The following is a 27,857-nucleotide window of genomic DNA, read 5'->3' as shown; positions in this document are numbered from 1 at the left end:
TTTTATAAATACTCCGAAATTATGTTCAGCTTCTGAGTATAAAATTAAAAATATATTATGTTGTCATTCAAAAGAGCAAAACACTTAAAACATGATAACAATAAAGAATATAATTTTTTTCAAAACAATTGTTTTAACGAGATAAAATTACGTAAAAAAAAGTTCTCTGAAATAATGAATATCTTGTGTTAAATGGACCACCCCGTATAGTATATAAAAGGCTACACGTATACATGAGTGAGGTTGGTATAGGCAGTTAACCTACTCATCTCATCGGAGTGGTTTCTACGACTTTTTGTATTGTATTTATAAGCACATTACACGCTGCAGGGTCGCGGACCTTAGAAGAGCGCTTACACACATACACACACACACACACACACACACACACAGAAGCGCGCGCGACATTGTATGGGCTCAGGGACAAGGAAATCGACCTTGTCCCAGGTTATGGACGGCGCCGCCGCGGTATTGTATTCGATTTCCCCTTTGCGCGATGTGGACGTTAAGTACTGCGTGTGTTGCACATAACATCGCGTATTATAATATTATAATATATGGTGTGTGGTACGAATTACAAAAAAAAAAAATACGATCGTCGACTGGCGGGGCAGTGGAATACCAGTAATGAGGATTTAGTGCAACCCCTTCATTGCAATATAATAATTTAAGTTCGTGCATAGTATCATGCACACGGTGGCGCAGATCGTTTTTTTACCCTTCACTATTTTAATTTTTACGCTGACTCGACTCTTTTATAACGCGCGGTAAAACAGGCACTTAAATAATAATAACATACATATTTATATTATATATATATTATTGTCAACACCGAACGATACTCGTATATGAATGTTGTATTATATAATAAACCAATAGATAATATATAGGTTTTGGTACCGGCCTATAACGTGCGATCTATTGAATTCTATACTCGCAGCTAAACCATTGCATTCCCCACGCACAATTTTATATCCTAAATACTATACATGTACATACATAAATCAAAGTCTGTTATATTAACTAATTACTATAATCAATATCTTTATTAACATATATTTATTAAATTGTGAATCCTGTAATTTAATATCAATAAGTCAAGCAATTGCAATTTTATGGACAAACAAAAATAAAAATACAATTGCAATGTATATAATTCTTGTCGTGAACTTAAAGTTAATAAGTTTAGAAAGAAAAATCAAATCGGTTAACAAAACAGTTACGTTCATCTAGACTAGTAGACTGTAAATCATAAAATCAATTTTGTTGATCTTATTGTAGGTTTCTAGATTCCTAGGTATAATTATGGCATCAGAAAAATTGCGTTACTTTTATAGGATATTTATCCATATCTTATAAAAGGTTATGGATAAATATTAAAAAGAAGAATTCAATTCATGGTAAAAATATTTTTAAAGACATTTTAGAAAATTTAAAAACAGTATTATATGCGCAGAGGTGCGTATACCTATTTTTTAAATGGCGATAGTAATCATGGCAACACGTTAAATTGGTGCCTATAGAGTTTTCCTGGTTAGGAAAGACCAAAAATGCTGTATGCTACGCTGGTCTGTATGTAGACCGCTGGCTACCCACATCGTGTAAAGGTAGTCGAGTAAGTCGGGTAAATAATTTATTAAATATGACATAAATACAAGGTTTGTGAAAACTGCTTTTGGCTGTTTATCGAAAAAAAAAAACACGGAAAACGACGACAAACCTGCTGTAGCCGCGAGGTAACTTGCACTAATGTATACTTAGGTGTGAAGTGGGGCATACTGTATAAAATGGACATTAAGAAGTGTAATATACAATATATAATATAATAATGCTTTTATTATCATAATATAATAGGTATAATGGTTTCAAATAACTAATAATTAATATGGATTATACATATGAGGAGAATAAAATTCCGAACACGACAAAAACCACGCACGGGACTATACTTTATACATATACACGAGAAGAGAACGACATTTAATCATTTAATTATATTTTATTATATAATTACGTACATGTATTTATAACATATTATTTAAGAAACTTTCAAATTATACTAAAAACAATTCAGGAGTTTAAATTAATAGGGTTGGGTGGTTGGGTTGGGGTTTGGCTGATCAAAGGGAAATCTTTAAATGCGTAGGTACACAATTCGGTACAATACACGAAAAAGAAAAAAATACGAAAAGGTCGGTAAGGGGTGTGGACGTTCTCCGTCAGCACTGCGTCCGTTATCCGTGGAATTCAATATAATATGTTTTATATATAAAAAAATAATGCTAAGAGCCGTGCGGGACCAAATGATCATTCAACATCTGACGACGTCATGCCGGTCGACTTATCGTTGTTCTTGCCGTTGCCGCAATCGTCCACCCGACTGCTGTGCAACAACTGGCTCATGACGTCGGCCAGACGCTTAGTCTGTGCCGCGTTCTCCTTCATCAGCTTCTCCATCCTGGCGTAGTGCCGATCGTTCATGGACAACGTGTCCCGTTGCACACGTATAATTTGTTCCAGTATCTGTTCCAACACGTCCGGTTGCTGGACGTGATGATGTCGGCGGGACGACGACGACGAACCGACGCCGGCGCCGCCACCGCCGTTACCGCCACTGGTAGTCGAGCACATGGTTAGCGGGTCCACTTTGAACCGCTTGGACACGTGACCAGAACTGTTGACCACGTAACAGTGGTCGTCGTTCGGACCGTCCGTGTCGTCCATGTCGTCCAGTGCCGCATCCGAGTCATTCATGTGATGCATGCCGCTGATGCTCGATGCGTCAGGTTCGGTCATGTCGTCGCCGACCACCACGGTCTGCGTATACGTAGCCGCGTTCGCGTACTTTTTCTTCCGTTTGAGGATGTCGTGCAGCGCCTCGAAGTATGGCGGCGGCTTTTTAGGCGCCGAACTGTTCGGGTCTGTCGAGCTTATTAAATAGTTCCTGTACGACTTCTCCAGGTTGCGCCATTTTTGATGACACTTGATGCCTCCTTCGTTCACTGAGTCCGCGATTCTGTACCCTTTCGACATAAGTTCCTCGCAAATTCGTTTCCACACCCGAATCTTGACCGTACATTGGTCGTTGAACATATCCTGGTATTTTTTAGAAGCCACTAGTGCCAGCATCTCCCTGGTCGCTTCGATATCCTTCTGGCACGGCGTTCTCATGCTCCATAGTAGTTGATCGGCGTCTGCAATACAGTGATGAACACATTTCGTATGGTAGGTAGATAATGTTAAAGACATTGTGGACAACGCTTCCTTAATTTTAATTTTTTTTTCTCAGTGAAAGGAAATTATAATAACCGGTATAATAAATACTGGATGATTCTTCTAACAAACAACACTAATTACTTCAAAAACTATTATTACATTCTTTTTATACAATTTTAAGCCGTTACACAATATCACTTGAAAAAATAATATTTTTTACCTAACCTAAGTTTTTAACTTTTTTAATGACAATATATAAATTATTAATTCCTCATTCTAAATCAGAATATTTTACGGATTACTATTTGGTCTATTAAAATTTAATTTCAAACAAGTATTTTAAGTAGACAATACACAGTAAAGTGGACCAACATTTTTTGCAGACCACCGACAGTAGGCCCAGAGCTTGATTTAATAAAATTAGGGCCAAGTGCACAATTTTTTTTGGGACCCCCAAGTCAAATGTTCTAGAAAAATTCTACATAGAGAGGGGGGGGGGGGGGAAATGTTAATAATAAAATAAAATATTTATATGTTAAAAGTGTTAAATACCAAAATACCTATCTCAAAACTCATAAAATATTTGTACATTATTTCATGTACTATAAATACAATTTAGTTACTTGATCTAGTAAATTAAGGACAATGAAAAGACAATACTAATTAAATAACATAACAAAATTATACTATATTAAAATATTAAAAATACTTAAGGATTTTATTATATAAATTTAAATTAAAATAAATTAATTTCAGTCTTCTATAAAATTATAAAAATGGAATATAACTTATTAATTTAACAATTTATTCTATATAATTAAAATTAAATAAAAAATGACCAATTTCTATTTACATTTTATCATAAAAGAGTTTAAATTAGTTATTAGGTATTAAATATTTCTGATGTTCGAACAATTTTCTATTATTATTATTTTAATATTTTGTGATGGTAACTTATTAGCACTGAGGTATGGAATGACAAAAATAACCAAAATTCAATTGACAATTTAATGATAAGAATATACTAAAGTCTGAACATTGACAGTTGGTATTACATTTTAGAAAATACATTTTTGTGGAATTAATTAAAAAAAAATAATTTTCTACAACTTACAGAGCCCGGGGCCCCCCAGAAATTGGGGGCCAAGTGCAAGTGCTCCATCTGCACTTGCATAAATCAGGCCTGACTGCAGCTGATCAAAACATTAAATATTTAGAACTAATATACTACTTTTTTTAAACTAAATTTAAATACATATGATTACTCCGTAAAATATTTAGATTAAAGAATTAAAAAAATATGTGTTGTAGTTAAAACAGTAAAAAACTTAATAATCATATCATTAAATATTTTTATTTTTTCAAGTGATATTTTGTAACGACTTAACATTATATTAAAAGAGGGGGAATAGGTAATCGCTTGCTGTACAGTAGATGTAAAGTGTACCTAGACATTAAGGATTAAGTCATTTTAATGTATGTGTTAAATTTAAATTCAATGATAAATCATTGCATAGATACAAGAAAAAAATTCTTAGCGAAGGCCTGTCAGCCTAATGACTAGGTAATAGAAATTCTAATATAAACATTTGGTGAAAATTTAATATATCTACACTTTTTCGTTTAGAAATTATAAAAAAACCGATTGATGAGAAATCATTATATTAAACAAGAATTTTGAATTTTGACCTTTTCCAAACTATCCACTAAATATAATTTACTACCAACAACTATCCCTTAAGTGGAAATTCGAAGAATTTTTTTTATTTATCCACGAGCGTATATATAAAAACGAGATGGCTTGAAATCTAAAATATTTTCAAATAATAAACTGTAATAAGTATTCCTAATAATTTTTGAAATAATGAATGTTCTTTGATAAAGTATAATATTATAAATATTGTACATACCGGATGTCTCCTCCACCCCGTCAGTGAAATACGATTTTGAAAAACTATTACTGGGCATCAGAGGGCCTAAACTCGAAACAGAAAAATTGTAAAAATGTTGTTTTTGTGCTTATTAAAAATCTGAATAATCGAAATTTTGTTTATGTCAATATTTTAAATTTTAATGTTTAAATAATACTGGTAAATAAGTATTATATCATTATACAGTAAACGACCGGGTGGTATGAGACACCCTCTATTGGTAGACAGCGTTTAATAATATATCCATAGACTTTATTTCAATAAACCGGCATAGCATAAAGTGTGACTGTAGTAAACATATAGCAGTTTACCAGTGATATGGTAGTCTTTAACAATGTTTAATTATATACACAATAAATATGCTAAAGAGTGATAACCAACATTAATAATACAATAAGCACAATATTGTAACTTAGACACAAATCACACTCGACAAGTGCCCTTTATCTCTGACCACTTTCAGTAAACAAAATCGGTCTAGCTATTAGGTATTATAAAGTTCATGAATATAATACAATTATCCGTTTCATAATGCAATCGAGTAGTTATCAATTCAATTTTATGGTCGAAATCGTTATTATATAAAATATAACTACCTAGCCATTTCTGCAACAACTAATATTGTGAAATGTAAACTTGGTGTAGCTATTAGCTAAGCATCAGTCTTGAATAGTTAGGAAAATAGGACGAAAAAAACGGTATGGCCGAAATTTAACATTTTAAATATTTTTTCAATTATAAATTTTTATCTAATAAAATAAGCACGTACAAAATTATTATCAATAAAATTTACTTTTTATCATTAAAATAATGTTTACTTATAAAAAATGCTATTATAAATTAAATATGTACTAAATACTGATATTTGTATGAGAATGTCTGTTTAGTAATAACAAATTATATAATACCATTAAAAAAAGTTGTAAAGCTCTATATTTATTATTGTTGCATGTTTTACAATCAAATGATTATGACTATATAAATAAATAAAAGAATGGAGTTGAAAACAACTATAATATGTGATCAAATTATGAAATAAAATAAATTCTTAAAAACATTATTAATTGTTTACAACTACAGTATGCTCGCTGGTTTATAAATTGATCACTACAGTCGATTATTATAGAATATTAAAGAGCAGTTTAATTCCAATATTTAAATTTTCAGAACCAAAAACCAAATAAATATATTCACTTAGATAATTATACATATAATTATATTAAGCATACTCTGTATACTATATAATTAATTTAAAATTTAAATGAATAAAATTGGATTTAAAATTCAAGGTTATGGCGCTTTATATTAAATTAGTACAATATGCGCAAAATAGTTCATTTATATAAAATAAATTAATTATTAATACATACATATGTATATGCGTTGTTAGGATAGGTTACTGTGATTCCAATTAAAAAATATTATTCACTGTTTTGTATGTTAAAAATATTGATTTATGACACAATTTTAATGTCAGTAATGAGACATAAAACTGTAGGAGTATATATAATAAGTATATAATAACAAAAAATATTGTGTATTTCTACACAAATATAATTATTAATCGATATATTATAATATTAAGATAGTATGAAAAAGCATAAACTATGTATTTCTTCAATCTGTTAAACGAAAAGCATTGCATTTTTCATAATGATAAGTCATCGACGAATGTCAATAATAATAATATTATCGTGCATTATAACGAGACCTTCAACCGGACGTCAACAACAGATTTACGATCGTAAATTGTGGAACAACAGGTAAGTGGCAGGGAATCCACAAAAACTCATTATCCACTCGCATAATATACTTTTTCACAAATCACATTATGAAACGGATAAACATTTAGATGCGCATATTATAATAATAAAGGAATATATTTACCTGTTAAGACTTGGACGATTGGCTTCATATCATGTTCAGGCGAATCTTTTGGCGACCCGGGGGGTGACCCATAGCCCCCATGATACCCGAAACCAAAAATTTCTAATACATCCTCAGAGTTAGGAACTGCTATACACTTTCCGCCTAAAAATGTTCGATGTATAATTTTTTCTTCAGACAGTTAGGTGTGAAAAATAACATTTTAGCAATTCCTAACGTATAGTGTTTTATATACATATCCAGAAGAAGTTGCTTTTTATAAACAATACTCACTTTCGTTGTCCAACACAATAAGATCACCATTTTCATTTAAAACTGGTTGTTTCTGGTCGTCAACAGCAATACTATGGTTATCTGGATTAATCCATTGATATTTTTCCATCTTAATAGGAGTCATGAATTCGATTTATTAGGTACTTAGGTATTTTTAAAATTTAACTATATACGTAATATTTTTACCTGTCAAATTATAAACGTGAATAATTATACAAAACAGTATGATAAGATTTTCATTGAAATAAATTTAGTGAGTAGATATGTCATTGGCATTATTACATTCGCTTATTTGATATAGTATTTATTATACAAATATCTAATTCTTTTATAAAATTCAATTTTATTATTACCTATAATAATAGTATAGGTAAGTAATATGAATAATCTTTTTTAGTGTATCTGTCAAAAATATATCCTTTCTAATTTTCTTTAATTGATCTTAATAATTAATATTGTATTTCACTTGTTTTTTTATTCAAAGTCAACTCAAACTTGAATTATTACATTATTTTGAAGAACTATTTCGAAATATTTACTTAAAACAGAGATTATTTCAAAAGTGATAACACTGCATTACAATACAATATACCAAATAGCCGAATTTTAAGTAAATAAAACATTTTTGTCAGGAATGATGTCATATAAACCAGTACTTAAACGAAGTCAATATAACACTCTTTCATATATAAGATATCACAAATATTTAAAATGTCATTTATATATCTTGTATTGTTATCTACACTAATAATAACAGTAGAATCTGGTTCGACGTTACACCGATATTTGTTGTCAAAACTTCTGATATAAAATAATATATACCTATATACATTATTATTTATTAATTTTATTTTTAAGAAGAGTAAGAATGAAAAAAGTTAAAGAAAATCATCAAAATGAGAAAGTCAATTCATAAACTAACTTCGTTGACGAAGACGTATCGAGCATCGTTCAATTATACTGAAGCATGATCTTATTGCAAATAAAGATAAATATAACTAAATGTAAAAATGTATTAACGATAAATACACACTATACGGTGATTAATTTATTATAAATGTTATTGGTGTGTCTGAGTATAACACATGTGAGCGGTTGTAAGTCATCGTGTCGTAGATGCTATTATTATTATTATTATTATTTTTAACACGAATGTTACGTAGAATGATCACGGAAATCCGATACACACTGTATGGTTTTTTAACGGTACAGTGGATGCATGTTGTAAGGCGATTACTATATACACTATACGTCAGTATTATACTAGAAACAGCAGGAGTGAGAGAGAAAGATAGAGGAGAAACGACAGCGGTGACGATGGCCTTGGTCTAGACCCTCTGTATAACATCTTTATGGTCCATTGCACAAGACAACCGAAATGGCACAGTGCACACAACGCACACACACACTGTTTGAAAAAGTTGGGCGTTGCATCGACCTCCTCGTTGTTGCACAAACGCACAGACACGCACACACCTACACACAGAATATACACGCGATGCAACGTTGGCAGTTTAACCGGACCCAAGGCCGGAACGAGGAAGACAAGTGCGGGGGCCGCAGATATTGCATGACATCGCTGCCGCTGCACTGCACAAGTTCACGTCACGAGCACTCTCATAATATCTTTAGGTTGGACTGGTTAAAGAGAGAGAGAGAGAGAGAGAGAGAGAGACCAATAAACCTTTATTGTATAATATAATATAAATATATATAATATACTATACATAAGCTCGTTACTAACAACAATCACAGCACTGGTAGAAACAATAAAAACAAACACACGCACGTCATTAAAATAAAAATAGATATAGTAAGCAGGTGGTAAGAAGTGACATCGAAACCTTTATAGCCTTTTCAGACAATCTTTTACAATGTCACTGTCAAATAAGTATATTAAAAACAAAATACAATAACAAACACCGTTATGCAAAGAAATTCCTCTCCTGCAGTGCAAATACATCTGTATCATTAAATTATTTTGATACTCAATTCGATAGAAAAATCGTTTAATGATAAGATAATGTATGATGTTTAAAAAACAACAAAATTAAGTTATTACCCATACTGAATACTAGAATTAATGTATCGAAAAATCTAACTATTACCATCATTACAATAGTTGTTATTTCCTTTGCTTGTATACGCATACTATAGTAGTATTTCATATTATGTTATTTTATTATTTAATTAATAATATACATTTAAGAGGAATATACCGAAGTGTGTTCTGTATATTATGTATAATAATTAAACTGACAAATGATAATGTATTTTTCAAATGGTAAAAATGTGGGTTCTCGATTAAAAAACAGTAAATTAACTTTTATCATCACATTTAAAGATAAGAACATATATGTATTATAATTTATGACATGTTTAATGTTTACATCCTAAAATAGATAATATAGGAGATACTTTCAATATTTTCTTTGTACTATTTTGATGATATGAAAGGTAAATTTGTCAAGTTCATACAATACAATGATAACTGATAAGACAGAAATAACAAAATAGTGTGTAATTTAGACACTCACAAATACTTTTAGGCTCTAATGTAAAGTTATTTTTTTGTAGTTATGTATTGTCATAAGTTTTAATTTCTTGATCTCACCCATTCATCAGACATCGATTTTCAGTTTTATATACTTTTCTATACAGTATACATACATCACGATATAAAATGAACCTGCAGTTATTACTTTATTAGTTTGTCCAATAAGTTAACGAATTAATATTTAAATTATATTTATATTTTGTATTCATATTTTAAATAAACATATAAAATAGGCGTACTTCAAAACCAATAAAGATGAATTCAAAATTTATTAAGATCAGTATACATAAAAAAATATTGTTCGCGTATACCTACATTATTAGATCATAATTAATTATAAAATTATCGGCATTTATAATAAGTTCCATATATATATTGTATATATGTGTGACGTGTGTGTGTATAATGTATATACTTTTAATTATAAAATGTAACTAATAAGTATGAATTCAGATCAGACGCTTGATATAGTTAACAGTTGAGAAATATATATAAAATTTGATGATTATTGATTACCAACCACATTTAAAATTAAAAGGTAAATCACCTGCTTACACGAAAGCCAGTAATATTAATCTATATTATTACCACTACCCACAAGTGTATAAATATAAACACATAAAAATCTATACATAAATTAATAATAATAGTGTAATAAAAATACAATTTTTCAAAAATATATTTCATAAACAATCATGAAAGCCCAATAAAATATGAATAAAAATATTGAGTACCTACAGTGAGTAATAAAAATGTACAATTAATCATTTTTTAAACAACAAAAGAATTGATCTGTTATAACTTGAGAAGACCAAAATATAATTTTGAATTTATATTAAATACCTATAGTATCTACCGTTCAAGTTATACGAAAATTCAGACAGTTTTTCAAAAAAGGGTAAATAAACAAACGAAGTATAAACTTATATTGAAAGTAATTTTGAGTTGAAGCTGGCGTGTATAAGCATTTGTAACGGTAATTTTAGTATTCGTAATGGTTTTAAATAATTACAAAGTAACAACCAGTTAATTTAATTTTCATTCACGTACAAAAAGAACAATAGACTTAAAATGTATGTACACGAACAAATTATTTTCGATATTTAGGTACTAACTAATTTTAAAATATAAGATAATCTAAAACAGGAAGGTAAACCCTTCAAAACAAGAACAATAATAATGACAATGCTAGTAACAAATTAAATAATTCCTATCACGTTGTTTTAAAAAGTATTGACCCGTAAAAATTAAATTTACTTAGTATATATTAGAATTGAGTAAATAACTATGTTTACTAAATAGATATTTTTCATTAAAAAAAAAAAAAACATCTTGTCATGTTGATTTAAACTTTTACTTACCATGTATGTAAATAAATTGTCAATTTTGATACTGAATATCAATTTATGGATTTTTAATAAAGATTAAAACATACCTGCAACAAATAAAAAATACAACTCATTAGTTATGAATGAAATAAAAGAACAAACACGATATGTACATGGATAATATAAATAAGCTAATATAAAAATAATCAAATAAAGTTGTCTCTATACGTGGGCGTTAAATTAAAAGGTGTAAAAGTATACTTTTATAAGATATAATTTTTATAATGTATCTATGTACAAAATATTAACTTTTATTGTGTTTTTACTATTCTTTGATTTAAAATGGGAACGTAGAAATAATTACCGTATTTTTTTAAATACGTGTAACGCCCACGATTACCTTTTTGCAATTCATATAAAAATATCAGTATATTTTACACATAGTGTTATATATTATTCAGTATTTTATTTTTTTCTTTACAACGTTACAACGATTAACCATATTTCAAAGAATTTAATTATTTTTAATACATCGTTAGGAATAAAGAATAAATATAATTTTGGTCTTGGTTAGTTAATTTTTGTTTTATAGAGCAGAGAAATATTTAGGTTATGACTGATTTTAAAATATTGTGTAAAATTCAGTATGAAATAAAGAATATTATTGACACTATAGAAATTAATGCACATAAAGAACCTTATAGTTTTAGTCCTTACATTTTGCATTACAAAATGAAATGTTACCTAGTGTCAAGCTATCTTAAAATCTATATATAGTATACACAAATATCTTTTGATAACATTGCAAAATGTCTTTAAGTAATACATTCATAATCAAGGAAAAATTTAAATTAACACACAATGCATTAATAATTCAACACCTATAATAATACTGAAACATCCAGATAACGTCTATCATAAAGTTAAAAATCAAATTAGTAGTGTAAAGTATAAACATTAAACGTCAATATTAAAATATTGTATAGGTAGAAGTGTAGAACTGATCTTAGTCGTATATGAACATATACGTTCATCATAATATGAAGAATTAGTAAATTATTGAATTAAATCTAATTATAATAATATTTTTTGGTAAACGGGCACATATTCTAGATGAAAAATTTAAAATCCGAAATAAGTATAAATAGACTTCAATATAAGTGTAAATAAGAATTGTTTAATGTTTAATATAAAACATAAAATCATACTCATTATACATTTTTAATTATGTTTACTGTAGGCTTTAATGTTGGTAATTAATTGAGAGATTATTGCAATAATATATATGACAACAATACTACATATTATGCGATGATGATTGATAAGACTTTACATCATTGATAACTTTTAGATTTGTATAATAAATCAACTGCTACAGACTGAACTAAAAAACAAAAAGCTAATTAGTAATTATTATACAAATATTGTACAGGTTATTGCTCAATGAAGTATGTAAATGGACAAACTATTTATGTTATAATATTATTATGAAGTAAATATAGAATTAAAAATACATTTGCAAATTAATTACCAAATACTTAAAAGGGCGCTAGACCTGCATGTGTTTTAAATTGATACACAATATAATATAGTTGAGAACATGATCTGTGAAATATCGATTTTATTTTATTTTTAGATATCACTTATAAGAAAAATGTTTTGACCATTTCAAAATCAAATCCATTATTTTTGTGTTTTTCAAACTTGAATAACTTTGTTAATCCCGATATCGAAAAAATAAAAACGATATTTCACAGAAAAAGTTCTCATTTTAATGTAGTGAAAATTTCGTTTCTTAGTTATGAGTGTTATCTTCTCGTTTCTCTCCCACGCATAACAGTTTTTGCTATGTTATACATTTGTAAGATGGAGACAACATAATATTATATGGGTAGCGTCCTCTTGAAAAAAATACCTATATAATATAGGTAATATGTGTAATATTATTGACGAAAATTCATTAATGAAGATATATTTTTAATATTATATGATCTTCAGACGATAATTGAAATAACATTAATGAATTTATTGCCATTGAAATTGAACAAGCATTATTTAATATTATAAAACTAATTAAATTGATTACATGATAATATTTATTAAACGACAATCGAACAATAAATTATAAACACAACTGTGTGAACGGCAATGTGTTTAGAACAAAAAACACATATGTATAATAGCTAAGTTTTATCAAACTATAATTTAACGAACGTGAATGAAAAAAATGCTTTATAAGCTACAATAATCACAACAATTTAATTATATTGAAAGACAATTGCATCGGTATTCAATGATTTCCTCAAAGGCGTAGTCTTGAAGGCGTGGTCAAGATATAATATTAGGAAAGGCATAATAATAAATTTAATTTTTATATATGACAATATGCGTAGAATTTTTACACATAATTTCCAAATAAATTAATTGAAATTATTTGGAATATTGCAGTGTACAAATAAAGAACGGTATACAGTAAATCGGAGAGTGCAAGTGTGGCGCAGACGCGTGTTTCTGTTGCAGGGTTCGATGTCCGATTCGTAAGTAAACCACACCACGGCTATTAGGTAAAAGCACATTTCACGTGAAAAATTTAAATACAATTTTTATAGATTGCTAATAAATCCACAAATCGGCGATAGAATGAGACGTAATAATATGTTTTTTGATTAATAAAATAATATATAAATCTTAAGAGAATAACATTATTATTCGAAAAGGTATTTGTAATAAAAATTTATATCATTATGGTTATAACATTAAACCCGACTGAGTTGGCAATGAGGTGGGGCAGTGCATCAGGTCAAAAGCGCATCACTCGCTTGCGTAATAATCGCAACTTAACATTATACTAATATTTAATACTTATGTATTACAACACCGCAACGCGTAGTACATCATCATATAATATATTTAATAAAATCATTAATCGGCCGTCTACGTCTACGCTCGCTTGTGAATGTGTGTGTGTATCCCGCGAAAAACGACGCGTTATTATTGGCACATGTGCGTTTCAAACGACGAGTGTGTGTGCGCACAGACGGACGTCGTCGGTAGCAACGGCCAAATGTGTTAAAATTTAGTGTGTCATCACTGACCTGGGACAACCCGTGCAGTTTCGCTCCTGTTGCTGTGCGCGCGCGAAATGTGTATTATCGGCGGCGGCGGCGCTTGCGCTCTAATTCACAGCAGATGCCACTAAAAAACGGCACAGTCGCTGACGTCGTAGTCACCGCCTCGAATCGAATCGAAGTGGAACGCCGCCGCAGATCGTATCACGCGACCCCTTGCACGGTGGTGAATGGGAGGGGAGAAAGACCACCAACCCCCATCCCGCTACCGATGGCCAAAAGCGTCATCGATCTTTTTCGCTATCCCCTTTTTAGTTGACACCGCGTATATACAACAATATATGTATAATAATAATTTATTAGTTTTTCCCGGTTCTATAGTCGTTTCTATGGGATATTTTTTCTCTATACGGCATATAAATAAAACATAATAATAATAAAATATATAATCACACAAACATGTCCGTGGACAGACCAGAGTTCCATTGCTCCAATAGTCCAATTCAATAACGCCACCCTCCCTCGCAATTGTCGCCCACGTCTCGAACAAATAAAAGTAATCAACGGAAGTTCCCGCCGATCGATGCACGATAATATTCTTAAAACGAAAAACTGCATAGCGTTTGCCGTGCACGTTATCATTTTTTATAATATTTTATAATTATTATTATACTTGTGACTGAATACTAAAAGACAACCGAAATAATTATGAATAATATTTAATGTGCTTATAAGTTAGAGCCTTATATAGGTATACTATATATTTTCTCGTTGCTACGTTCATTTAATTAATTAAACTGGACAGTGTTGCAGTGAATATATCACGAACCAGGAAAGAGGGGATAGAAAACCACAAATGGCGTATAAAAACGTCAAGTGTTTAAAATTGCACTTGGCACATTAAAATTTCCGAGGTTATGGAATGAATTATTAATGGCTGCTTTATGGGATTTTTTTAGAATTGAATTTTTTCGTAGTTGCATGTGCACTATGCTGCACTCCTTCACTAAAATGTGACTCATCTGTTGTTAGTACAACAAGATGATGTTATTTGTCTTGTGCCAAACGTCTCGACCTACAATATTATTTTGTTTTTAATTTTAATTACTCACTACGAAATTGTTTTTATATTTATATCAGACTATATATATGACATTTTTTCAATTTATAAGTTATTGTATAAAATACTTTTGATAACTACATATGGTTCAGATGTCATCAATGCATAATCCATAAGACCATACTACTGTTAAATTGTATCTACTTTACCGATCAACAATTAATTATTATGCACTTGGCCTCTAGAAACATTTAGATTTTGATTATGTAGGTACGCGATTTAAAATAAACAACATTAAACTGCAGTATGTACTTAATTAAAGTATATTTAATATTATAAACATAAGCAAGCAATCAATGTTATTTTGTAGGCATTATTCAGACTGTATTGGGGAATACGAGTTTTGAATTTTTGTTACACCTACATTTTTAATAGTACCTAGATATACTACATCAATCAATAAATAAAATATGGTAACTTAATTGATTTTTTTGTCCAAGTCCATTATTACGAAATGTATTTTGTAAATAAAAAATTAACCCCACATGTTTTTAGTTCTTAGAATATAATGTTTTTATCGTGTCAACATAACGTTTGAAATATGTAAAAAAATGCAGGTAAATTTTAAATAACGTCGGACAGAACGACAGGTAAGAGGTAATAAGTAGTAGCGGAACCGAGTGAGAACAAAATTTCTCCTATACCAACAATGTTCAAATGAGGGCGGAAACACAAAACCTCTCGTTTCGGTCGAGTGAAAAAAAACAAAGTGTATAGTGGTTGTGTATACTGTTTAAACAAAACGGTAGTCGTTAACACTATTGGACGTAACAATGACGGTGCAAAGGAAAATTAAATACAAAAATGCCATCTACGTTTAAATAGTTTCAAAGGAAAAATAAAAAACTAATACTATTAATATAACACAGCTACACAGGGAGTGACGGGGCTAGCCAAGTTCCCGCGCGACGACTTGCGGTAGTTCGACCAACCCACGACCCTGCACACGGGTCTAATGGACTGGTTGCGCACGTTAGTTTTTTGCCATTGCTGTTTTCGTAATCGTTACCGACACAGTCTAGTATTGACATTGTCTAAGGTTATGGTCGTAGACAACAGTCCGTTGCATTTGTATGTCACTAAACTGTAATGAATAACTGCATAATGCTATAAACTATAAAGGAAAAAAATCCAATCGTATCGCATGTCACCACATCAAGCCATTAAGAACTTTAACTCAAATCGTATATTCAAATACACAATGAATTATGAATGTGGAACTGCTTATAAATTATAATATAGGGGAAGTACAACACATTTTTAGAATATGAAAATGCAACGAAGGTGGTATCGGTATAATACATATCTTATTTTTAAACATTTTGTAAATTTCAAAAAATAACCTTTTCAAAACACAATCATGAAACGAAGAGGTTGTAGGATTGTAACAAACTTATTGAAAAAAAGGAACGAATTTTTATAAAATCAATCAATTTTATAAGTAAAACCTGTTTCATAATAAACCTCATTATAACTATTAGACAATAAAAGTTTAACATAATATTGCAGTTCTATAAACAAGTAACAAATCTAGGTAAATCTGTTGCAGATGTTGCAGTCTATAATGATAATATATTTTGATAATTTAAAGTTGAATATATAAGTTTAAGCATAACAACAATAAGAAAAAAGTACCAACGCCTCTCTGCCACTAATAAATCGACAAGGCATCGCATATATTATACACAGGATAAGGCAAGTACAGATACTATGTTGGTGTAGCAGTCACGTCTACTTATTATACCGTATCCCTTGTGCACCGTTATTGCGAAACTACAAGATGGTGGGTTCTACTATGCATTTCGAAATGTATTTATAGTTGGCGTGACATTAAGTCATTGCGAAACGCCGTTGGATCGTGCGATTTGCAGAAACCTTTTAGACAACGGCTGTGGGGCCGGTCGGTGCATAACATGCACGTCACCTATACTATGCACTAAACAGTGGATATATACCATAACGAGGGGAGGGGAACGTCCGTGGTCTCTAGACAAGGTCACGTGCACTTGACACTATATAATATTAATGGCTCTGAAATGTTTTTTTTATTATTATAATCATAAATATTTTATTAATTTAATAATATACACATTTTTACAATATTATAAATTATAATTAATAATTAATAAATAAATCAATTTAAATGTTTTTTTCTCTAAATTTTAGTAGTTTTTTGTCAAAATCGACTTTGTTATGAATTTATTATGTTTTAAATTAAAAATGAAAAACCCTAAATACATAACCAAATATTTATATTAAAATGTTCTAGACATGAAGTAATTTTCTAAGTGTGTTGGCTTTTTTTGAGCCATTTATAGAATTTAAAATTCTCCTTTTTTTTTTATATAGATTTATGTTGATAAAAAACGTATTTCTCAAACAAACATTTTTTTCCTCAACAAAAAGCTTTAAAATATAATACCAGCTATATAAGAAAACATTAATGTTTTTAAAAATATTTCTTCTACATAATTTTAAGTAATAATAACCATGGAAGGCGTGATAAAACTTTCCAACTAATAATTGATTAATTAAATATATAATAGTATAAAATAAAATACTAAAAATAATGAACTTGAGCAATAACATTAATAATTTTTTCAACTAAAAAACATGCATTAAATTTAAGTTAAACAATAAGTATTAAATAACGGATTTGACTATCTTATAAGTTATAAGTTTTAAAAATAATGAATAAAATAAAAAAAAATAAATATGAGTTAAAAAACCATAATATGAGGTTTTGAGCTAAGACGTATTGCATTGAATAATATTACAGGACACGTTTACGTTACGATAATGCACTCAGAATGAAGGCAGATACAGATTCTTTCGAAATCATTTTTCAAGGCCAATATTCATCTGGATGAAATCATAGTTTAGTATTGATTGCTTCGAACAATATTACTCGTAGGTACGCAATTTATAATAATAGATAATAATAATAACAAAAATATAATACTATAATAGTAATAAGTAATAACAGTGATGGCAATCTCTCCGTCCGTCCACCTTGCTCTTCTCTTTCAGAAATCTAATTTACTTTTTTATTATTATTATTATTCCATAACGAGAGAAGTGACCGCAGTTTCTCACGGATAGAATACATTTATACATGACAACGATGTATTGTACCTATAAACTATAAAGTACCTCCTACTATTTTACCTGTTCCATTGCACTCCCTATAGACTATAGCCCCCACTTATGAACACTTGCCAATCGTATCAGTTTTGTGATCCTCTCATATTGTAACCTTCAAACGGCTGCAGTAACAAGTAACGACGATACGGCGTATTCTCTAACGCTACTGCCGCCGTCGACCTTGGCCGTTTGTTTTAATATTATTATTTTTTTTTTTTTTAGGCACTTTGTCCTTCCATGGTTTCCTCTACCCCTTCCTAGTCCTGGACCTACTAGCGGCAATAATTGTGAAATTAATTTACATAGGTACTTCCTCCGATAGTCTCCGTACACCCGTGATTCACCGGTAATTCTTTGCCTGCCAATCACCAGAACTCGTACACAGTGCGAGTACGCCCACCATCACCGTCGCGTTGCATTTGTCTTCGACAACAGACGAAGAATACAAACAACATCCATAATAATGTAATATTTTACTGCATTGGGTAAACGCACGCATTTTTTTAACATATATCCGCTCACGTGTCTTTAACTCGTCCAGACTAGGTATAGTATTTTTGTATAGACTGGTGTATATAACGTTTATTATTGTATTTATATAATATATTCTTCAAACAGCTATATAATATTATAAACACTTTAATTATTGGTATTTAAAAAATAAAAAGGTAGTGTTTATTAATACATCGTGTTTGAGTAGAATCTTTAATATAGAATCATTAAAACGTAAATTAAATATCAACTTACAAGTAAAATTATTTATAGTCTTTCATTTTACAATATTTTAATATTTCATCCAATTGTATATAGAAAAAATTTATTTCAAACAAAAAATTATTTGAGAGTAAATAACAATTTTAATATTATGTATATTAATATATTTATTTTATAAAACGCATCAAATTTTTTAAGCAAATAATCAATTCATAAAATTTGAGATTGATCAAAACCAACTAAAAAATAATAGATAACTATTAAGTATCCCGAAAAAAAATGTATTATATTTGAAATTATAACATTTAAATAAATCAATAATAACCAGAATAACGATGAGTGATGACCATGAATATCATATTTCGGTTTCTTATTATATAATAATATTGAGATCTCTGATAATAATAACAATGCTATTTTATAATCAACATCTCATAATATGCTTATATTGATTTACATTTCCCATTTATTATTCATTGTAAACACAATTGGGAGATCTCTATGACAATAGAAAAAAGAAACGTATATTACATGTTAAGACGAAAAAAATACAATTAATATAATTTAAACTTAGAATGCTCAATGCCCATATAAGTACTACCATGATAAATATTATTTCTCACTAGTCACTTTTGCAAAATATATTTTACATTAATTTATAAATAATTGGATGTGTATAGGACACTATAAAAAACCAATTAAGCTTGAATTATAGGTTACTACGTAACAATAAGTACAGTTAAATCAATTCACTAGGATTCAAAGAATTCTGAATTGACATGTAATACAATTTTATAATAATATTTTTAATAAAAGCCAATTCGTTCAACGCTTATGTATAGTGGTACGAAAAGTATGATCGAAAAGCCCAGTTCCGATTTCCGGGCCAATGACCGGAACTGCAACTCGATTAGATTATAAACTATTTCATTATTACAGACCTTTTGTATAAACTCTATATTTCTATTGTATCCATTAAACTTTGTAAAAATGTATTTTTAAAAACATGGTAGAACACACTGTTAATAATTTAAAAGCAATGATAAAACCTATTGCATTCTAAACTGAAAGTAATTCTAAGCAAAAAAAATTCTATAGAGAATCAGGGTGTTTGAATAGTTTTTTTAAATTTTTAACTCATAAGTTATAAGCAGAATTTGGGACTTTTAACATTTTCATATCTATCATAGATGACATCTGCAAACGTGAGATGTAGTAAAACATAGCAGAGTGATTAACAAATAAGTTTTATACTACGAAGAATTCAAATATAAAATTTTATTTTGCTTATTTTTAATTGTTTTTGCTACATTGTAACTGTTCAAAATTTATTATTCCAAATGTTGACTAACAATTTATAAATATTTATTTTAAGCATAGTATTATTATTTGTGTAGCTATTTATCAAATTTTGCACATTATCGTGATCTATAAATACTCAACAAAAGCAATCTAAAACGATCAAAAACAGTATAGTTATCTGAGTTGGATAATCCTAATAGAAGAGTTTTCTTGTTTAAAAACGTTCGAAAACACCTAATAGTTCAATGCAATCGCAAAGGTAAAAACTTTATTAACTGCAACAAATTTTAAGTTATTATTTATCAATGTTATATTTACATATACTATATTTTATTCCCAAAAACCATTATTTTTTTTCATAGGTATCTAATAAATCCTTTTTGTTAATTATTTGTAATAGCTTTTTTTATTTATAGTGCATATTTTGAAGTTTATTAAGTCATATTTTAGTGTTATTTTTAATGCTTTATAAGTCCCGAACCCTGGTTTTAAGTAATTATAATTTTTCACAATGATATTATTTTATAAATGTTTAAGATTTTGAAAATTTTGTAATAATCAAATAAACACGGGTGACAATTATTATTAAGTTAAATATTCATTGTAATTTTCTGAAAAACAACTAAATAGTTATAAAAATATTTTTTCAAAATATTATATTAATGTTCAATCTAAGAAGCACTAAGAAACTTATGGAATTCGTATCTTAAAAAATGTTATACTTAACACCTCATCCGTATTCAAAATTAATATACTTATTGAATGAGCTCGCAACTTTTTATTTAATAAGTTTTTCTACATCGTATATTTAGTTGTTGCAATAAATATTATAATTAATAATTATATCAATGTCTACAAATATATTCAATTTATAAAAAAACGTTATTTTAAATAAAGTGGAAGGCCATATAATATTTATTTTTATTTTTGTTGACCAGATACGATACCTTTTGATTTTTCTACATTACAAATATCAAAACACAAGTGCACAAAAGGAAATTAAAAAATAATTAAACGTCTAGTTAATAAAAAATATTACAGTGAACACTATAATAAAATAAATTCCAAGTAATATTTAATTTTACTTATGCTTTGAATTGTAATCTATTACTACTCAATATTATAAAAATATGTAAATAAAATATTATTTGTTTGAATTAAATTATGTTTTTCTTATAAGCAGGCTACAAGTTCTAGGTAATGTAATTAAATGAATGTGCACTGCTTTAGTAAAAAGTGACAACCATTAACAATAAATATTGTTTTATTTAACATTTCATGGTTGGTTAATTTTTCTAAAAATACCAAGTAACTATAATTTATTATTTATTTTTAAATGTTATAGAACTTTCAAAGAAATTGAAGAATTTGAAATAATTATATCTTAGTCAAAATTTAAACATGGCTATTATTCAAAAAATTAATATTTTTAATAGAATACTACTGAAAATATCTTTCAGTTATTTATTTTACACACTATTTTAAGTGGCCTATATGTGAAGTGTCTCTCACACCCAGATAAGCTCCAGATTATTTAGATAAATTTAATATTTAACTAGTCAATTAAACATTTTATCATAAAATAAACTTTATATATTAAAGGATCTGAAATGGATTACTATAGTTACTATAGAATCTAAATATACAAATGGTGGTTGGAACAAAATAGTCAAAATATACTACTTTTCTTAAAAATGATTCCATAATAATAAAAAAGGAAAACGTTAATTATAAAATATGATAAAATAATGGCATTTTTTATAGTATATTTTTTACTTTACGGAAGCATAAAAATGCATGTGTAATTTTAAGAATGTTCTAATTTTGTTTTATAATATAGATATGCTGAGTTACTATTACAATTTCGTGTTATAAACACGATTGCCAACATAAATAAAGATTTACACTAAATACTAAAATATAATCTTAGCTTATAGATATGACTTATGTATTAAAAACATTATTTTTCATCATAATTTGTTATGATTCAGTTTCATGTTCTACGTTAATTACAGAACAACAATATTATATTAATTAAATACTTTACATTTTACAATATTTTAATTATGTTATTTATTTGATACTTATATCGTTAAATATAACTATATAAGTTATTCTTATTAGGTACATTTGGAAATTTATTATTTTTGACCAATTCTTTAACTTTAATACATTTTCCAATTGTGGAATATAATCATTAATTAGTAATAACTTATGAAATATAATTTTTACTACTTATAAAAGATTGTTTACAGCTGTTTAATGAAACCTGTAAATTATAAAAATTGTATAATTATGAATTATTTAGAATTTCTACTCAATGAGCATAAGTTATCTAATAGATATATTAATATTATATCCGATGTTTTGATTTAGAACTGTATAATATTTTAATGCTTCGTGTACTGAGTACTGACGCAGACACGGTACAGGTTTCGTTAAAACGGTCCCCAACAAACGACCGTTCTTTCCCACCTTAAATTGAGGCATCTGCAGAATAATTCTCATCAGCTGTTTCCGTGGGTAGGGAAGGGTCATATATTTACGCTATGTTCCCGGGTTCATCCACCCTCCTATCGTACCGTTACACCCCACGGCAACAAAACACACACTACACACACGTGGAGAATTTACCCAGTTTTGTGTATAATGTGATACTCTTGAAAAAAAACGAGGCGCTGATAGAATACTATACGCTTGGTTGCGTGTAAATACTAATATACAATTATTACTTATTAAAAAAAAAAAATAATTATTTTATATGCTAACTATTTAATAATCAGGTATTTCAGTATTTCATAATACATTTAATAGAGTATTGAATGAAATATTCAAAATATTCTGTATTTATTTGGCCAACAATATTTTAATAGACATATAATAAAACTATATAAATACTAATATTAATTAGCCATTAGGATTTGCACTAATATAAATTACAGTCGCGTCATAAAAATCGTCCTTCGCTAAGAATGTGTGTGTGATACTGTGAAAGGAATCAGAATAAAAGTAGTGAAAAAACCGCGAAAGCAAAAGAAACGTTCCGTGAAAGCGAAAACGGTTGAGTTGCTTCGTCAATTAATTTCACAACAGTGGCTAGTTGATGACAACGACGAGATTGTGCAATACAATTCTAGACGATATGCATTAACCAATGTAAAGAAGGCAAAAACAACAAGTTTTAAAAAAAAAATTGTTGAGCGTTTAAAATAATTAACTTTAAAATTTTTTATATTATGTATACATCAACAATATTAATATTAATTTCTAGATAGTATTAGTATATTGAAATAAAAAATTAAATAACAATAGTAATTAGGTATCTAAGACTTAAAAAAAAAATTAATTAGCATAGTTTTGAATAAAATACGTGTTTTACAGATTTTGTTTTAATTCGGGTGATTTATGGTTCAAAGTTTGTTGTTTAGGTTCCATAAACAATAATAATCTGGATTTGAAGTAACAATATTACAGTGGTATAGTATAACTTTATTTTTCACAATAATACAGCCATTGACATTAATAATTGTCTGATTATTTATTATAATATGTAATAACTAATAATAATATATTATAATCGATACACATGCAACGGAAACAACTGACGAGTTGGGCGCGAAGGGCAATTAGATAAGTTTAATGGTGACGGCGGCAGCGTCGGCGGCAGCTATGGAGGCGGCGTTGACCTAGTTAGGAACAGGCCCTGGTCCCCGGGAGCTAAATGAGAGAGTACGCCCAGAATTATAATATAAATTATACCATACAGTTTCAAATGCAATTTTTTTTTAATTAATAATAATGCATACCTATTTGTTCAGATGCAATAGCCAATAATACAAGTATAAATTATTATGTACACTTAAAGTGAATACCTAATATAATATGTAATAGTTACTATAAATGTTGAAAACCATTCGTTTTACATGATCTTTAAGGACCAAAATATTTTAGGAAGGTAATATTAAAAATACATTTAAAAACAAAATATATCCTTTCTAACACATGTCTTAAAAATACGTCCTGTTTATTCATAGACGTGCACAGCCAGATGGTTTGTAACAAGGGGTTCACTGTACCTTGGGGTAGAATTGGGACGGACCCGTTCTTTTACGTTGCGTACTAACACGCGCGTTTTATCCCAAGGGGTGTTATAGTACGTATTTAATGGTTTTTTTCTTATTCCGTCCCTTAAACCAAAATCGGAAGAAAGGTAAAGTAATTGAAAAAATATATACAGCAGGTGTTAACTATATATTAATACATAGTTATGGTTACGGTATTGAAAATATAGCTAATATTATTTTCGTAGAATATTGCCAATCCAAGGATGATAAACAAATATATTTGAGGATTTGCGGTAAGTTTTATTTAAAAAAGATGATATTTCTGAATTCATTTTTTTATTTTAATACATGTATACCTCCTAATACTCGGACATGTGGTGAGGGTTTCAATAATGTTTTCACTAAGTATCTAGAAAAAACACCCATGTATAGAGGGTATAGCCGGTAGGTATAAAAATAATATTTATTTTTGATTTTCAGAAGTAGATAGTAGAATAATTATAAACGACAGTATATTTTTTACTTTCATTTAAAAATTAAGACATGGTTTAGACTGTTTATAGAGATATGAATTTAAGTACTGTTTGTTTACATTTTGATTACTTTAAACGAAAACGTTAAAATAATTTAGGCTTTAGAATTGCGTAACGTAATATCACGATAGAAAAATTTAATAATAATAATAAACACAATATGTCTATTAAAATCATTGATAATTTGATTACGATTGTCGTCTAATTGACCTACATAAGAATATCACATTATCACTGATAGTCGTTTAATGATTTGGAATACATTTAATAACTAAGTTCCTCCTAATCCTGCTTATACTTTCGTATAATTAATTATTATTAAAAAAATTATTGCTGGTACCTTTGATATTTATGTACTACATACAAAGCATAATATACAAAATGTAAAGTGCACCTATAATAGTTCAAGTTTCAGAAAACAATGCACACTGAATACATACAAAAAAAAAAGTAAAAACCACTTATAGTAGGCTTCAAAATAAGTTTATTATACATTATAATATTATAATTATTCATTATAATTTATAAATATAATGATATAACATATTTACATCACCGAATAAAAAATAATTATATTGATACTTTTTATAAATGCGGTGAGTATCTAACAAAAAATAAAATATATACATTCTTCTCTTGTATATTTACTTATTAGTATACTTAGTTTTGAAAAAACTTGGTTAAAATAAACAGTTTTTACTGAAGAACTATTCTGTTTCAAAATAATATTTTTTTTTCGTTTTACAAGGACCAACTGCAGCAGTTACGGTTGTCAACCTATTCAAACACGCTGAATTGGTGTCAAGGCACAGACAGCGCAACACACGTGTGTGTATAAGTTAGGTGTGACGATAAGAGAGAGGGTGGAGGAATAGATACACAAAAGGTGATTGTCATTATGGCACTGGAAAGTTATTTTATTATGTGTTTACTAATTGTGATTATTGTTATAATTTTTAAATGTCAGTATTATATAGACTAAGAAAAATAATTTGTTTTAAAATACTTATAAGGTATTTTTTTGTAATTTAAATTTCTATTGTCACTTTAAAACCACGATTTTGATCAAAATTATGGTGATATAATTTTTAAGTTATACATTTATCCAGAAATCTAGGTATCATAGGTCATGTAAAATTACAAATAATATCTTTGATAAAACTATTTTAAAAAACACGTATAATAAAGTATAATATATTTCAACAAAATTTACGAGTTTTACGAAATTAGATATGAACTTATGAATACTTAATCGATGTTTAAATATAATACGAATAATGAGGTCAATTAAAATACAAAATCATTAAAAAAATACTATTAAACAAGAGAATATCAATTATATATTTTACATAATAAGAATATATTTTAAGACTATTTTATTTGTATTTATTGATTTTAACGGTCTTTAATTAGTTTAATTATAAATATTAAATATTTTTAACATTAACTTTTGATGTCAAGGTCTAAAAAATTACGACGGTTCACGTTTATTTCGAATAAGTTCCTCGTTGTAATTAAATCAACATAATTGAAGTAAAAATCTAAGTGGTTAAATATTTTTTCTTACAAAAAAAATTAGATAATAATATTATACTATTATTAATTAGAACAAACAAATAACGAATATAGAGAAGTAAATCAAGTTATTACAATTTAAAGCATAATTGAGATAATATTAAACACTTTTGCACTGTTATTTATTGCATTGAAGATATGTCTCAGTGTCTATATTTAATAAATAAATGGTAGTTATTTTATTAGAAATGTTTGATGTTAAACACTTTTTTAACTATACAGCATTTAAAGAAATCGGAGCTTTCGCAGTTCATCGCTCTATCATTTTCTAACAGCTGATGGGTTGTAACAATGTTCGCCGGACTAAATTATGGTAACATAACCACGACATTTTTACAATTTTTTTAGCCAGTTCAATTAAGTTCTTGAAATACAAAATTTTGGTACAACGCATATATTATATAATTTTAAAATTGATAAATACTTATTTAAAAAGACCTAACACATGTCACATAATATACTAATCATCTTTCGATTTAATAATAGGATAATGAATAGCCACTAGACTTTACACCAGCAGTTCTCAAACTGTGGTTACGCGGAGGGCCGTTTTTGGATAATAAACCCATTCAATTATTTAATTTATATTTTATATCTTATTTTTAAAACTAATAAATAAAAAATAATTCTACTCTAGTTGTAGTATTTTACTGCTTATTATTTAAAAAAAAATATATTTAACTGTACAATATTTTAAATTGTTCTATTTTTAGTTATTAGTGGTACGCGACTGATTGATAATATACCTAAGTGGTACGTAAAAAAAAAGCTTGAAAACCGCTGCTTTACACAACACATTTTTGTGGGGTTTAAATCTACTTTGTACTAGTGTAATAGGACCAACAACAAATTGCTAGCTGTTATAATATTACATCAGTATATAATAAACTTAATATATTTGTAATTTAATTTGAAGAACAACATCAAACAACATAAGGACACAAATATTTTTAAATGATTGAGAAATGTCTGTTGTTAATCTCAAGAAAATCAAAAATGTATGAAAAATTCTAACATTTATTATTTTGCAATCAAAATCATAATTGTGAAATAAAATAATTAAAAATAAACATTCAGTATCGAAATAAAAATCGTATAAATCTGTATAGAAGACGTTTTATGAATTTAGAATAATAATTTTCTTA

At 28.2% G+C, this 27,857-nt stretch overlaps 1 protein-coding gene across 4 annotated transcripts in view; it reads right to left on the bottom strand.

Moving 5' to 3' along the window:
* Positions 1–1,816: 1,816 nt before the first annotated feature.
* The window catches only part of LOC132920540 (uncharacterized), a 43,973-nt gene continuing 17,932 nt past the window's right edge, over positions 1,817–27,857 (bottom strand). For 2 of the 4 annotated variants that reach the window (XM_060983009.1, XM_060983010.1), the window contains 5 exons: positions 11,226–11,299; positions 7,308–7,493; positions 7,035–7,178; positions 5,127–5,192; positions 1,817–3,194 (listed from right to left, as the gene is read on the bottom strand). In XM_060983009.1, the coding sequence (XP_060838992.1) occupies positions 2,308–3,194; positions 5,127–5,192; positions 7,035–7,178; positions 7,308–7,431 (1,221 nt within the window). In that variant the 5' untranslated portion in view covers positions 7,432–7,493; positions 11,226–11,299 and the 3' untranslated portion in view covers positions 1,817–2,307. The remainder of the gene's footprint in view (positions 3,195–5,126; positions 5,193–7,034; positions 7,179–7,307; positions 7,494–11,225; positions 11,300–27,857) is intronic. The other 2 variants (XM_060983012.1, XM_060983011.1) reach the window with 2 other exon arrangements.

This window comes from Rhopalosiphum padi, chromosome 2 (genome assembly GCF_020882245.1).
Source record: "Rhopalosiphum padi isolate XX-2018 chromosome 2, ASM2088224v1, whole genome shotgun sequence".
In the NCBI taxonomy this organism is placed as follows: Eukaryota; Metazoa; Arthropoda; class Insecta; order Hemiptera; family Aphididae; genus Rhopalosiphum; species Rhopalosiphum padi.
This window is presented reverse-complemented; position numbering and strand designations above follow the sequence as displayed.